Source organism: Ictalurus furcatus, chromosome 1, assembly GCF_023375685.1.
Source record: "Ictalurus furcatus strain D&B chromosome 1, Billie_1.0, whole genome shotgun sequence".
NCBI classification, from domain to species: domain Eukaryota; kingdom Metazoa; phylum Chordata; class Actinopteri; order Siluriformes; family Ictaluridae; genus Ictalurus; species Ictalurus furcatus.
This window is the reverse complement of record NC_071255.1, coordinates 36759073-36775039: the sequence shown is the minus strand read 5'-3', so window position 1 is coordinate 36775039 and position 15967 is coordinate 36759073. Positions and strand designations below refer to the sequence as shown.

General features: G+C 40.3%; 1 protein-coding gene across 1 annotated transcript in view; it reads right to left on the bottom strand.

The window, feature by feature from the left end:
* olfm3a (olfactomedin 3a) overlaps positions 1 to 15714 on the bottom strand; it is a 47116-nt gene extending 31402 nt beyond the window's left edge. The window contains exon 1 of the mRNA XM_053625188.1: positions 14490 to 15714. Coding sequence (XP_053481163.1) covers positions 14490 to 14558 — 69 coding nt within the window. The 5' untranslated portion in view covers positions 14559 to 15714. The remainder of the gene's footprint in view (positions 1 to 14489) is intronic.
* Positions 15715 to 15967: the final 253 nt, after the last annotated feature.

The window sequence follows — 15967 nt, the reverse complement described above, 5'->3', positions numbered from 1 at the left end:
CAAAAATCAAGGGGTCTGATAACAACTGGAAGACAGCAGGTGAACTGTGCACAGAGAAGGGGGTACAATCAGACCATCTAATCTAATGACTGCCCTCCCATTTCAGGGAGGCTCTGGGGCATGGACCTTGAGGAAGCCAGCAGCCCCATTGCTCTTACAAAGCTCTGCAGCAGTAGAGGATTACCAGTGGGGATCATTTTTGTCCTTCCGAACACCACAACTAACAATGCTTGAAAATGCCTCTAAGAAAGTGCTGTACGGGACCTGCGTCAATGTTATGCACAGAGGCACTCTGGCTGGACTGATGGAGTCACGATCTTCAGAATTATTGGTGCCAGACTCTTCCCCATGTGAATGCTCAGTCTATCCCTCTCTATCTATCTCTCCCTCTGTCTGTCTTTCTCTTGTTATCGCTCTGTCTCACTCTGTATCTTGGTCTCTTTCTTTTTCTCTCTCACTGTACGTCTCTGTCTCTTTCCTTCTGTCTCCCTTCCCTCGGCCTCTCTTGCTGTTTTTCTCTAACTGTGTGTTTCTCTTTTTTTTCTTTCTATATCGCTCTGTCTCCTTCTCCCTTTGTATCGTTCTGTCTTTCACCTCACTGTCCTTTTGTCTCTCTCTGCCCCCTCTCTCTCTTTCTCTTTTGTACTCCAGCCTTGAAGAAGGTAACACACTCTTTTGTCCAAGTCATATACATAGCTTCCTTGCTATAAAAGCGGCAGTGGCAAAGGCAGCTGATTCCCTGGTGACACTCGCTGGGTAAAAGATGGATGAGCTCTAACTCTTGCTCTGCCTTGAATTCCTCCAGCCCTAATTTAACAGGAAATGTGTTTTGGTGTGGAGTGCGAAGGGGTCTCTCTCAGATCACAGAGAGAGAGGGGAAGAGGGAGGAAGAGGGTGGGACAGGCTTGTCACATTGCTCTGTTAATGCCCCCGCCCTCTCTCTCTCTCTCTCTCTTTCTCTCTCTCTCTCTTCCCACACTGCACCTGATCGCTCTCTCCAGGCTTTGATCTATAATTCGGAGGTGGAGTTGAGATGCGAGGCACATCATGGCACAGAACAAAAGCAAACGATTCAGGTGGCTCCACAATTACCCCAGTGGAAAGATGAGAGAAAGAGAAAGCGAGAGAGAAAGAGAGAGTGAAGGCGGGGGGGTGGTGGGGGGTATGGGAAGTGAGAGTGGTTTTAGCTCCTGTGGATGTACCTTACAGGACAAACACACTTAGAGTTCATCATCTGTCTATCCATCATCACCTTCCTACAACTGAACACGCAACCACACACACAGTTCTTCACACTCAATATACGCCTGTCATTCACAATTGGCCCTGTTGCACCACTCTTTCCTCTTTTATCTCTCTATCGCCCTCTCTCTCTTTACTGGAGAACAAGCTGTCTATCTGTCCTGAACACATATACGGTACGGCATTTTCTCCAGCGTTCTTCTGATACCGGACAAGTGGAATTTCATCAGCATATGAAACAATAACATAAACATAAATATAAACGATCAAAGCTAAGTTTATTGCTTCGTGCACTGTGCTGTTGGAAAGTAATAACCTTCTGAATTATTCAAGAATTATTCAGTAAATATGAGCAGAATGATGGAGCTGCTTCACCCAGTCGTTCATCACGCCATTTCATTTAAAGGGAGAGAGAGAGAAAAAAAGACATTGTAAAGGTCTAGTGATCTGGCAGAATGGACACGACTGCATCCTGACTGATGATCACGCCTTTTAAACGAGTTAACATTTCGGCTCTGAGGAGGGACTCCGTTTCTCGTCTTTGAGCTTTCTCTACGGGTTTGTAGCTGCTCCTAAACATCACCATTTATCATCGTGAGCCTCTCGTTTTTAATACAGTTACCGAGACCCGTGCTTTCTGCTCTAACTGCATGGAGACGGACATTAATGACGCTGTGACAAATGGGATGACAAATAGTAAAGTTAAAGCGCAGCAACACAGTGAGACGTCCCTGCAGACTGTGTGTGTGTGGTACTGCATTTCTCCACATCTTCATGTTTCATATTTTCCCCACCAACAGAGAGAGAGAGAGACGGCATGTCGTCCTAATGATTATTATTTTGTCGTGTCATGCTTCTCATCAATTCTTCCTCCAAACAAAAGCCATTAGAAGGTTGTAGAACCTGCAGTTTTTATTACTTACTCTATTTATTCTCCATTGCTCCTGCTCTTTCTCGCTGGTGTATCAGCATTCACTACACAGTGTGTGATGTATTATCTGTCCAAACAAGCCCGTGTAGAACAAGCACAAAGTGAGAGTGGGAACGAGTGCACTAACAAACTTACATACTTCTACAGGAACCAGAATTGATTTACAGAACCAATTTTAATAAGCAGCATGCTTGAAACATCTACAAAAACTCGGCACAACGTTAACGTTAAGGAAACACGTCACATATTTTCATCCGGGCTCAATGCTAATTTAATGATCTTAATATAAACAGTACTCCCTTTAAGAAATATTTATTGCACTTAGTCATGTATGTTCCGCTAAACAGTACCTGTAAAAATAAATAAATAAATAAAAATTGGTTATGTTGATATATGAACACTTTACCCATCGCACACTATTGGTGTAAACAATTAACATGGCTTGCTAAGTGCCACGCTAATGTAGCTAGCTAGCATTATTTGTGGTTGGGACTGAGTTTTGGGTGGTAGCAGGACTGTCACTGTTTTGACATGCATTCCTATTTGGGCTTAAGAAAAATGCAGTGATGAGAGTCGTTTACCCGTGGCTGGTCCAAACTGTACCACAATCGTCTGTAGGCTACTCCGACTGACTTACATAACTATATATATTGTTATGTCTGAGTTCTGTGTGGATTATGTCATTAATGTTAGATGGCTGGCTTGTTGCTAATAAAACACGCACTTTCATGGAGGCATCAATGATTTTTCACACTTTGTAGCTCAAAAATTATAATGTCATTATTGCACGAAATAAAAAATACATGAAAGTCTATGGAAACACTCTCCTTTCTCACTGAGCTTTCTGCAGCTAAATAATTTACATAAATCCATGTGATTGGCTGATAACAAGGATCTGCTACAGAAACTGCGATTAGAGGTTAGAGTTTTGAAAAACGAAGTTGCTGAGCTACAGGATTTATTCTGTAGTACAAAGTACTCGGTTTGGTGTGATGAATTTACTGGATCCACCAGTTGACATCACCTTATCTAGGCGGTACTTATTTATGCCACTCCCACTAATTATGTAACATAATGTCCCTGGAATTTCTGACATGTAATTCGAAACGAAGGTTTCTGCTTATTACTGAGAAAACATGAGGCCGAATCCCGATGACTACACAGCCATTCGTGAGTGCTGAGACGCATAATTGGAACTAATCCATGGCTGGGTAAAATGACCTTGTGCATATCTGTATGTGCGTGTGTGTGTGTCTGTCTGTCTGTCTGTTGATGAGTGTGACCTTGTGGATGCAGTGGCAGTGTGTGTATCAGAGGAAGGACATGTTATGGCTTACTCTCCTGAATGGTATTACATGATCTAGGTAACAAGAATGATATCACAAATAACCATTTAAAGGACTTGTGGTTTTTGGTATGAAATGTAAAATGCTTCGCTACAGAGCCACCATTAGGCCAATTAGGCCTGTCTTGCTTCCGTGAGTAGTGGGAGGGAGTACTACCTGTTGACCATGTTTCACGTGTCTACGACTTATGGTTTGGTCTGTACAATTCGATATAAGACAGAAAAAGAAGAAGAAGAAGAAGAAGAAATACAGAAACATCCCAATTACAATAGAGTCCTAGCATGTTCGGTGCTTGGACCCCTTAAAATCCTAACAAAACAATAAGTTTCCAGCAGATTTGGTGCTTGGACCCCTGAACATCGCATTAAACAAATAGCGCCGCAACTGTTCTAATAACTCGAGTACAAGTATTAAATACTAATGGCAGTTCAAGATCCCAAAACCAAATCTCTTTGGTTTACCATACCATGCACCAACCATTAAACAATAACTACAGAGCGTAGAACTGCTGTGTCAGTGTGAAAAATCACACGAGAAAAAGTCAAAAGTCTAGTCCTTCTTATTATGACTTTGTGTCTGAAATTCCTTTAAAATATACTTCAAACAACAAAGGAAGTTATTCAGGAAACACTATTTCACATATTTGACCTTGCTGTGACCTTGACGATGTTCGGATCTGTTCCAAAACCGAATCAGTTCCAGATCTGCTAGCTACAATAATAATTCCATGTAAATGCTACAAACAATCAACCACACATTCTTCAGATTTTGCTCTAGCAAAAAACTCAGACGGATACACAGACAGACATCCCAAAACATTTTTAACTCCGTGTCCTGAATGACGTGTATTTCTAGCTCTTGCTAGCTCTTTTTTTGTTGTTGTAGTTGTTGCTTTCTTCAATTTTCTTCCAATTTGGTCATTTTGCCAATTCTTACCTACTAGATAGCTCTCTCACATCTAGCAGTGGGGTAGGGTGAAGGCTAGCATGTGTTTTTTGTTTTCTCAAACTTCTGCTCATACTGCGTCACAGGGCACCGTAACACACTCGGAGGAAAGCGCTATCTGCCCTCTTACACATTCATGAGCTCATGATTGGCTGGTGTCACTCTGTTTGTCAAGGCAGAGAGTAACATTACCCAAGCAGCAAGAAAAGAAGAGTTTGTGATACCCATTTCTCACATCTGCTCTGAATAAGGAGAGTCAAAATCCCATTTACAGGAGTTGGAGCTTGATAATGGGAATGTCAATGCCGGATAAAAAAGTTGTGCCTACAATTCAGTCGGTGTCATCATCAAACAGAGCAGATATGTGATTTTATACAGCGGCATCAGGTGTTGGGAGAAGTGACATGGCAGGTCAGCATTCAGATCACAGCTGCACCTTGACAAAACGCTCCAAAACAAACCCGGTTATTCCGACCTGATTGGATGGTCATAAAAAGCAGAAGAAGGACGATGACAAGAGACAAATTGTGGGAGACATCACTGTCTAGGAAGGACGCGCACACTCTGGCAATCTTTTATAAACCACAGACAGACAGAACAAGCTCAGAAAGCCAACAAGGCTCCTGGCTATACTTTAAGCGCTGAGGCCGAGTGCTTAGCGTGTTTGAATATAACCCTGGTGTGTTCTCCACTATGCTGCGGTTCTTTAGGCAGGTGAGAACACAACAGTCATACTCAGGTCTGAGACAATCTGAGCGAGGCCTTCATAAGATTTGGAACAACAACAAAATGAAAAAATAAATGCTGAACGTGATACAAAATGGTTTCAATTTTGGTTTAAATAATTATCATTAAAGCTTATTCTCATTAATTCATTTATTGAGCACCGGCGCTGTGCTCTGCATATTTGGGTAACTTCTACTCATTTGAAGAAGGTTTATTTATATTTTTCCATGACTGTATTTCTGACTGATGAATATGAGAGTTTTATGAGGATGCTTTCAGACCTTTTCACCTTTTTTGTTTCATTTAATTACAGGCCATGTGAAACCAAACCAAAATCAAGCTAATCAAAAGTATTAGTTTCATTCTGATTCAAACTCTGCAAATGGACTAACAGAAAAGAAAGCACACGTCAGCGTAGAACCCAGAAGCAACCAGTCCAACTGGCCTACATAGCCAAAAATAAAATAAAAAAATAGAAAGATTACTCTATTCATCACTAAAAAGAGATGGTGGATAAAAATAAAAATAAAACAGATCTAAGTCTAATCTTAGAAAAAGGTTTCTTAAGGCTTCTTTGGATAGTTAAGGGTTCTTGGATTTCCAGTGGGGTCGTACATGGAACCTTCTCTGATAGAGAACCCCCCTGTTGTAGGATCTATATGTAACTATGTTTCTCTAAGTACGGTTTAGGGTTCTATATTTGTGTGTGGTGTCGTGGGAAATCCCGGCATACATCAGTGTGACTGAATTCTAGCAAACAGCCAAAGATTTCTGTTGGCTGCATTTCATTGGCTTTGTACTTTCAGGTGACAAGACTGAAAAACATCTGGGTTACACATGTAAGATGTTGCGTGAGCTTCACGCTGTGGGACACTCCCTCACGTGTGACCGACATCTGAAGCTTGTGTAACATCATGCCTATTTATAGGCCTGCCGTGATCAGGTGACGTGGGAATTAAGCATGTCATCGGCCTCTATTATCTGAAGCAAAGACGTAATTCACAGGCATGCCTCAGTATTACAAAGCTACGCAACGTTTCGTTCCCTTCTCAAGGAACAGGGTTACATGTGTAACCCAGACGTTCCCTTTCAAAGGGAACTCAACATTGCGTGAGCTCCACGCTATGGGAAAGAGAATACCCATTCCGTCATACTGAGGGTACGGGCCGTTCAAAAAGATCTGAGCCTGAGTGTCACTGCAAGACACTCGAGTCCAGGGTGGAATGTATATCCAGGCTGTAATATTGAGTGAATGTGTGTGGCATAAACCACCCTGCAGCAGCACACACATCCTGTAAGGATACCCTTTGGACAAAGCCTTTGAGGAGGCGACCCCCCTAGCGGAATGAGCCCTTATGCCCAGAGGCGTAGTGAGACCGTGTGCCTCATAAGCAATAGAGATTGCTTCCAGTATCCAATTAGAGATGCGTTGCTTCGACACAGCATCACCTCTGCTGTCGCCGCCAAAGCAGACCAGCAGCTGCTCCGACTTACGCCACTGGCTAGAGTGGTGGATGTAAGTACAGAGAGTCCTTACTGGACACAGCAGGGGTAAGTTCTCTTGTTCTGGTGCGAGGAAAGGAGGAGGGCAGAAATCCTGCAACACTACTGGCTGGGCAGCAGATGTAGGCACTTTAGGAATATAATCTGGCCTAGGATATAAGAAGGCCTTGACTAATCCAGGGGAAAAGTTAAGGCAGGAAGGGGCAACAGAGAGTTTAGATCTCCTACTCGCTTGAGACATGTCAGGGCCAGCAGAAGAGCTACCTTTAGAGTCAGAAGCTTCTCAGAGGCTGACTGAGCTTCAGATGCCGGACACGCACGAGGACACTTCACACAGCATGAAGCTCATGCAACGTTGAGTTCCCATTGAAAGGGAACTTAAGAAAGCTTAAATATATTTCTCCAAAACAATGTAGAACTGTTTTCATTTAGGCAAATGCCTTACTTTACCTTGCTGTCTGTCCACAATTATCATGTTGTATAAGTAGCCAGTTTATCAAATACAGCGGTACAAAGAGTGAAACATATGTCACTTCATGAAAATCTGTAGTGTACAAAGGGTTTCCCCAGATCTCTGTTTATTTTTAAACAGTTAATGCATCAACATTCGCCCACCCTGGAAAATTTACTTGACAGTTTGATAACAGGAGATAATGCTCAGCACTGACAAACCTGAGCTCGCTAGTTAGGCTGATATCTCTATTTTCACAGTAAAACATTCACTATATGTCTCTTACTCACAGAAGCAGTGATAATCCAAAGCCTGCCAAGATTAATCACAATGATAGAGGAGTAAAGCTATGTGCTGAGAAGAGACAAAAGAAGGTGACAGTGGGGTTTTGGTTTGTAATGTCACCATCAAGAGAAAATCCAAGGCATCGGACAGATACAGTCGGAAACTGATGCCTTTGTTGTATAGAAGCAGGTGAATAATGGAGTTCCTGAAGTTTCCATGTGGGAGACAACACTACATGATTGAGCAAGTCAAGCTGATCTCAAGAGAAATTTATGAGAATTCAATAACCCAATGTGAGTGATTTTGTATGAAATTTTTTTAAATCATAAAGCCACAAGAAAAGGTAATAACACTAATACCTCGCCTAAAACTAACCTTAACGATCGTAACTTTTTATACAAGTTAAGAATTTCCAAATGTAGACCATTTTAAGATGTCAAGAAGAAGACTGTTCAATAATAGAATGATAATAAACAAAATTATACAGCAGCACTGTTGAATTCTGGATTCTTATTGGTCAGGAGGTATTGATTAATTAACGGTTGACGGATTATTGATCAACGTGCTCATTTTAATGCATTATCGTTTCTATAGTAACACAAATCAATCACAGGGACCTGTACGGTGAACGCAACACAGAAACAGATTAAAGAATGTGTGTAATCGTTGATACAGTGAAGTTTTCTTTAAGGAGACATTTATGTAACATTTACGGAAGGAGTCTCCAGTGTCAGCGCTTTGTATCAGTCAGAGGTAAAGCTGGAACTTTCAGTTTTCCGACATCTTCAGGACGGAGGAGTTTAAGCTTCTTTGCGGTTTCTCGGTAACAAGTCAAGCTGCGTTTTTCCTTATTATTAACATCAAGAGAGAATAAAGCGAGGGATGGTGAAGGAATGACTGTTTATAGCTGCTACAACGTAAGTGAAAACAGGAACTAACTTGTTTCAAAGACATTCTCCGACATTAAAGGTACCATTGAACAGATAAAACGTATGGTGTGCCGTTCTTTAATAAACAGAAATGTGTAATCGTTGACGAATCGCTGTGGTATAAGCGGAAGAAAACACTTCAGGATGTGCTGTTGTGAGAAAATAATCAACTTCACAGTGGGAACTGGAGGACACATGCAATGTTCCCTAAAAAAATCTGGAGAGCCTTTTCTAAAATAGACAGGTATGGACAATATACCGCAGTATACCATGTAATCAGTTAGTACACAGACACCTCTTATTTCCATGACTGTAATTTTCCTTGATGTTATATTTCCACTTACTGACTGCATCAATTCATCACTCAGCCACGTCCCGTGATGCGCTTACCCTTGAGTCACATGCATTACTTGGCGTAGTTTCAGCACTCAGACAGATGCAGGCTTATATTTACCGAGTGTCTCTTACAATCAGTGCTTAACGAGGGTCGCTGACCCCCTGTCCACATAATTGTGTAATTGCATTCAAGAAAAACATGACAGGGGGAAAAAAATGAAATCCTGGACACACACTTTCTCTTTGAGAGTGTTTTAAAATGATGGATTTTCCTATCCAAGCTGATTAAAGGTTAAAGGTTAAACGTATATTTGTACGTTCAACTGTTGTAGCTTCTTTTTCATTTTTTTCATTTTCTTTTTTTTTTTTTTTTAAATACAGCTAGTTTATTTTCTGGTTGATAATTACAGTGTTTTAGATTTAGTGCTAGCTATAGCTTCTTAGGAACTAGGAAGCCATTTTGTTTTAGGGTAATAAGGAAAAAGAAGAAGAAGAAGAAGGTTTATTGTCATTGTAACATTGTAATGAAGCTTCATAGTGGACCGCACCGAGCCTCAGTGTCAAAACGCATCACCATCTTGGTTACCAGTAGACCTGACCTGTTTAAAGATGAGCTATTAAGCTAAGATTGACAACTTCTCCAAGACAATACAAATAGCAATGGGTAGATTTGGTAAAAATATATAGATATAAAGCTAGAATCTAAATATACAGATATAAAACTGCATTTCATTGGATTCAAACAATAGCTAGCTAATGAAAAAAAAATATTAGAAACCACTGTGAAATTATTAGTCAGAATCTGCATTCAGTAGTCAGCACTGAGTATTCAATTAGCAAGTGCTAAAGCGCATCTACATGAATATGAAAGTAAAAGCACAAAGAAGATTCACAAAGCTAAATCGGTGCCATAGGAACCAAGGAATGTTAGCTAAGGCTAACTAATATTAACTAACTAGCGTTATTCCTAATCTCTTGCATGCTAGCTAGCATGTTAATAACTCTAGCTAAATGCTAACAGCTATTCATGATGAATACAAAGTGTACGTAGAAGCAGATAGACTACAGTGATGTGTGTTAGGTCTCAGTCTCGCTGTTACGTGTGTGTCTATTTTTTTTGTTTGCTTTTGAGTTTGTTTTTATATAAAATCTTATAAAACTTCTCTAAAGTTTTACAGTTTTCCACCTGTTTTGACTCCAACTCTTTGCCTGGTTATCTCTGGTTAGTTTGATCCTTCCATTTCAGCCTGTAGATCTGAATCTGCTGATTCGAAAAAAAAAAAAACATTTTTGTTTGTTTATCTGATGAATGAGATATTCCAATAAATGCAATAAATAAAGGTGGGGTTTGACAATCAAAACAAACATGAGATTATTTTTTTTATATCAAATTGAACTTCTTATTTAACTTACTATCTCCATTTCTATTGTACTGATCAACACCAACCAAAAACTACTCAAGTTTAAAGCCAGCACTTTCCAGACATTGGCCATATTACTTAGAATGAAGTTATAGTTTTTGACATTGCCATTAAAATAATTGAGCAACTTTATGTATCCTAATGCAAGGGTTTTCAATCATGTCCACAATGTAGCTGCAGACTTTCGTTCCAACTGAGCAAGATTCCACTAGTTTAATCAGTTCAGAGTGGTCTCCAATTAACTATCAAGTGTTCCTGGTATTTGGCCGGAATGAAAGCCTGCAGTCACGCCAGCCCTTTTTGGAGAAGATTGAAGAACCCTGCCATAATGTATCTGTGCACATGCATATGCTTTGAGGTACACAAAGTAGATGTCACGTATTGTTGGGTTCAGAAATGTGTCATGGTCAAAATTTGTTTACTGTATTCTGAGCATTGCAGCAAGGGGGCGCTATAGTCAGCTGAAAGATTCTGGAATCCCCTGCCTCTGCCTCTTCTATATATATATATATATATATATATATATATATATATATATATATATATATATATATATATATATATATATAGGTACGGTGTGCCTAAACCAGGATGTGACCAATCAGCCTACAACACATGTCTTTGAACTGGAGGAGAAAACCAGAGCACCTGGAGGAAACCCCCCAAAGCACGGGGAGAACATGCAAACTCCGCACCAGGGTGGATGTGTGATTCAAACCCCAACCCTGGAGGTGCGAGGCGGACATGGTAACCACTAAGCCTCTGTGTAAAAGGCGTAGAAATTAACTGTCAAAGAAACTGTCAAAAGAAAATGGAACAGATTTGTCCGAGTCAGTTGAAGCTGAAAGGTTTGGGGCGGCTGTGGCTCAGGTGGTAGAGCGGGTTGTCCACTAATCACAGCGTTGGTGGTTTGATCCCTGGTCCCCAAGCCTCCACATGCCGAAGTGTCCTTAGAAACTGAACCCCGGGTCGCTCCTGATGGCAGGCTAGTGCCTGGGTGTGAATGGGTGAATGAGAAACAGTGTAAAATGCTTTGTAGAACTGCTACAGTTAAAAGGCGCTATATAAGTGCAGACTGTTTACCATGTCTATACCGGGGACACTGAGAGTGGCGAAAGCTATCCTGCTATTCTGGATAACTCTTCGATTTTATAAAGCACTGTACTTCCCAGTTCAGGATTCATGATTCGGCAATGTTCTGGAAACATTTCAAAACGTTTTAAGGACTGTTTACAGCCCTCATGAGTACTGAGCTTTATAACCACCACAGTAAAGCACAAGTGCATGTTGAAGCAACGATTTGGACCAGCGTTTTTCATTTGCATAGGATTAATTTCAGCTCAAAATCACATGGGTGCGATGGTCGACCTGCATGTAAAAGACCTGTGTAAAAGTTTTACGTTTGTTTGGAATTTAGATTAGAAGCGGTCTGATACTAGAACGTCACCTTACACACTGAAGTGACATCTTGGTTATTAAAAAAAAAAAAATCATGAATATACTCAATTTAATCAAATATTTTCTAATTATAAAATCACAATAAACTAAATATACGATTATGAATCCTATTTCTAGACACTTTTACTGTTTTCAAGCTTTACATTTTCTGATTCGATTGCCTCGAAATGTTGCTTCTTTTCTATTCTTTACAGTAGAACGAGACTAGTTCAAGCTTGAAATTAGTTTTACATTTTTAAAAAAAAATAAGAATCTTATATTTGGTGTATTGTTGTTTGCTAATAAGAAATTTTGGATGTATTTGTCTATAATCGACACTTTTTCACTTGCTAAGATGTCATTTTTGTAGATTGATGGTTATAGACGACTGCAGTGATTTGTGAGAACGCAGTGAGGAAAAATTTGTGCTTTTAGGAGGTTTTTTTTCTTTTTTCTTTTGAAGTCAAAAAGTATGTGGTGAAAAAACCTAAAGTGCAGATACTTAAGGAAAAAAAAAAAAAAAAACAGATTTAAGCACTTACTTACTTCAAACCTCTTTCTTTTTACTTTTATTTTTACTATAATTTATTCGGTAGACACCGTTAAGTGTATCAACGTGCAAGCGGAGAGGTAAGGTAAGTGGGTAAGCAGCTAAAGTTTAAGAGTTGAAGAATTTAAAAGGTTTATTTTTACAATGTAAATATATTCAGGCTTCGAACCTCGTATCTGGAGGTTGTCTTTTCTTATTTTCCAGAATGAATTTGCTGAAGTGTGGGTCACTGCACTGTACTGTACTAAAGAGACGTTCCTGTACTGTAACATTTACGGAAGGAGTCTCCGGTGTCAGCTCTTTGTAACGGTCAGAGTTAAAGCTGTGACTTTTTTGGTAAGTTTTCCGACATCTTGAGGACAGGATTTCTCAGGGTTCTCGGTAACTTGCGTAACAAGCTGCAGGTTTTGTTTCGGGTTTTTTTTTACCTTATTAACTTCAAGAGAGAGGATAAAGAGAGAGAATAAAGAGAGAGAATAAAGAGAAAGAATAAAGAGAGAGAATAAAGAGAGAGAATAAAGAGAGAGAATAAAGAGAGAGAATAAAGAGAAAATAAAGAGAGAGAATAAAGAGAGAGAATAAAGAGAGAGAATAAAGAGAAAGAATAAAGAGAGAGAATAAAGAGAAAATAAAGAGAGAGAATAAAGAGAGAGAATAAAGAGAGAGAATAAAGAGAGAATAAAGAGAGAGAATAAAGAGAGGAAATAAAGAGAGAGAATAAAGAGAGAGAATAAAGAGAGAGAATAAAGAGAGAGAATAAAGAGAGGAAATAAAGAGAGAGAATAAAGAGAGAGAATAAAGAGAGAGAATAAAGAGAGAGAATAAAGAGAAAGAATAAAGAGAAAATAAAGAGAGGAAATAAAGAGAGAGAATAAAGAGAGAATAAAGAGAGAGAATAAAGAGAGAGAATAAAGAGAGAGAATAAAGAGAGAATAAAGAGAGAGAATAAAGAGAGGAAATAAAGAGAGAGAATAAAGAGAGAGAATAAAGAGAGAGAATAAAGAGAAAGAATAAAGAGAAAATAAAGAGAGAGAATAAAGAGAGAGAGAATAAAGAGAAAGAATAAAGAGAGGAAATAAAGAGAGAATAAAGAGAGAGAATAAAGAGAAAGAATAAAGAGAAAATAAAGAGAGCGAATAAAGAGAGAGAGAATAAAGAGAAAGAATAAAGAGAGGAAATAAAGAGAGAGAATAAAGAGAGAAAATAGAGAGGGCTGGTGAGGGAACGACTGTTTATAGCTGCTATAACGTAAGTGACAACAGGAACTTTGTGTCATCTTCATTATGTCTCTGGATATTAGAATATTCTACGAGCCACGATACTGGACACTTTCCCACTAAAACATTTCAAACATTTCTGTTCTCCACCAACAAACTCGTAAAGTCATAAATAATCTCACTGCGTTGTTTAAAATGAAATTACGAAGCTTAATGATCCTGTTTGAAGCAAGTACATTAAGCTTTTGACATGAATTTATGGAGAACTTGGGTGAGATATAAACATATGCTACTTATTACCACTGATGCAAAATTAACGAAAAAAAAAGCACAAAAAAAGGCATAAAAACCTTTAGATGGCAAACACGTCTTGGATGAGAGGCTAAATCTGTGGTACGATTTGTGTAAATGAACCTAAATAAAACAATTTCTCTAACCGTTTTGGAGTTGATCCAGATGTGCATGAGATAATCTGATAATTCGGTACTTTAGACGCTAATCTGATAAATCAGGTAAGCAGAGTGAGATGTGCTGTGTGAGTGAATCACAACTCAAAGCAAATTCCTTAAACGTGAAAAGGAGCATGCAACAGCGCGTGATGCACGCGCGCACGCGGGTGTTTATAATGACATTGCATTTTCCAGTTGTTGTATTTTTTTTTCTTTTCTTATTTATTTATTTATTTATTATTATTATTTTTTTTTTGCAAACGCACCTCTGCGCATATCTGTGCATGCAATCAAACCTGCAGCGTGAACCTGTCTCTCTGCTTATCCATCCATACACGCGTCACGAGCGCACTGCTCGCTTCCTATTGACTTTTGTTTTTTAAGTCAAACTTTAAAGCCGACCATCACACGCGTGCACGAGCATCCCGCTGCTGTAACGTAATGCAATACAACGCACGCACCAAAGAGTATACTGTACTGTACATGTGCGTCTTCTATAGTTCACGTGAAGTAAGAATACAAACATACAAACTTCACCTTAGATGCATTTGTAAAATAATAATAATAATAATAATAATAATAATAATAATAATAATCATATAGTCTATAGAAGAGATCGATATGACACTCAACCCACGCGCTGGACCATCACTGTAGGAAGAGCGCTCATACGAAAGCTATAACGCGTCGTTGGGGTAAAGAATGCACGCGCCACGCTCACCATAGAGGGACACAATCCGTACACGACGAGGAGGAAGATGGGAGTCGGGACGCCGAGCAGCGCGCGCATCCTGCTTCCGTCTCGGTCGCTGCTTCTGCCTCCTTCTCGACTCGTCCTGTCTCGTCTTGGTTGGTGTAGTCGCTGTGTCGCGCGCACTAACCGCACTAACGGGAGTGGCGGCGGCAGCGGCGGCGTCGCGCGCGCGCTGGGAGATGGATGCACTCCCGATCAGAGCGATGGCGCCGACCGGACAGGAGGAGGTGGAGGAGGAGGAAGAGGGAGGAGGAGGAGGAAGAGTGGATGCACGTGAATTAATTACCGAGTGAGTAGATGTACCGTGCGTTAATTGCTCCGTGGAGAGGCATGCAAATGATGATTATGCATTTGATAATCACGCAATTATCCAATCAGCCAATCACGTGTCAGCAGTGCAGGGCATAAAATCATTCATGTCCACATCAAACTTCATAATGATGGGGGGGGGGGGGGGGGGGATCGGGCGTGGGGGACCTGGTTCTTGGTGCAAGTATTTCAGAAACTGCTGATCTCCTGAAATTTTCACTCCCAACAGTCTGGAGAGTTTGCACAGAGAGGCGTCCAGAAACAAAACAAACAAACAAACAAAAAAACTTCCACATCTGCTGACGAGTACATCTTGTTGCTGAGAATGACCAGACTGGTTCGAACTGCTACAGAAACTCAAATAACAACTCTTTACAACCGCAGAAAAGCGTCCATACCAAAACCACAGACAGTGTGTCACAGTGACAACGCAACAAGACAAGCTACTACAGAATAAAACAAAAGTAAAAATACTATAAAGGTCCGAAGAAAATGAGAAGAAAAGAGTGCAGTTCAAAGTAAAATAGACAATAAAATATATACATAATCTTACTTATGTAGACTTAGATCCTCCCATGCTACGCAGCATATCGGGCTGGAAGTTCTCGCCAACGTTTCCGTCTCCGGCCAGGCTCTCTGCGTCGTTCCATGTCTTCTTCAATGCCCGCAGGTCTTGCATGAACGTCCACGTGTTTCAGGGGTGTCCATGTTGACGTCCGGCGCCTGGTGGTACCCATGGCATTGTCGTCTTAGCGATCCGATGGTTTGTTCATGTTGTTTTTGATTGATGGATCTTTAACCAGTTTTGCTGGTGCAACTGAGAAGTTTTATTTTTTTTTAAAATGGCGCAGGTTCCCGGCCCTGGAATCGGAGTACCCACTGACCTGCACGTATTAGTGTTGTCCCGGGTCGGGAACCTGTGCTCTATAACATCGCACTAAAACACATTTTCTGAAGCTTCTATTGATTAACCCATTGAGTAAGAACCATGTGCAGTAATTACCCCAGAGATATTCCATGCATGACTTCCTCACTGACTGTGTACATGCCTGATCTGCTCCACAGCTCAGGGTCACATGGCATACCCCATCAAGAGATCCACTTGTATTTATTACCTAATGAATGAATCAGCGTAC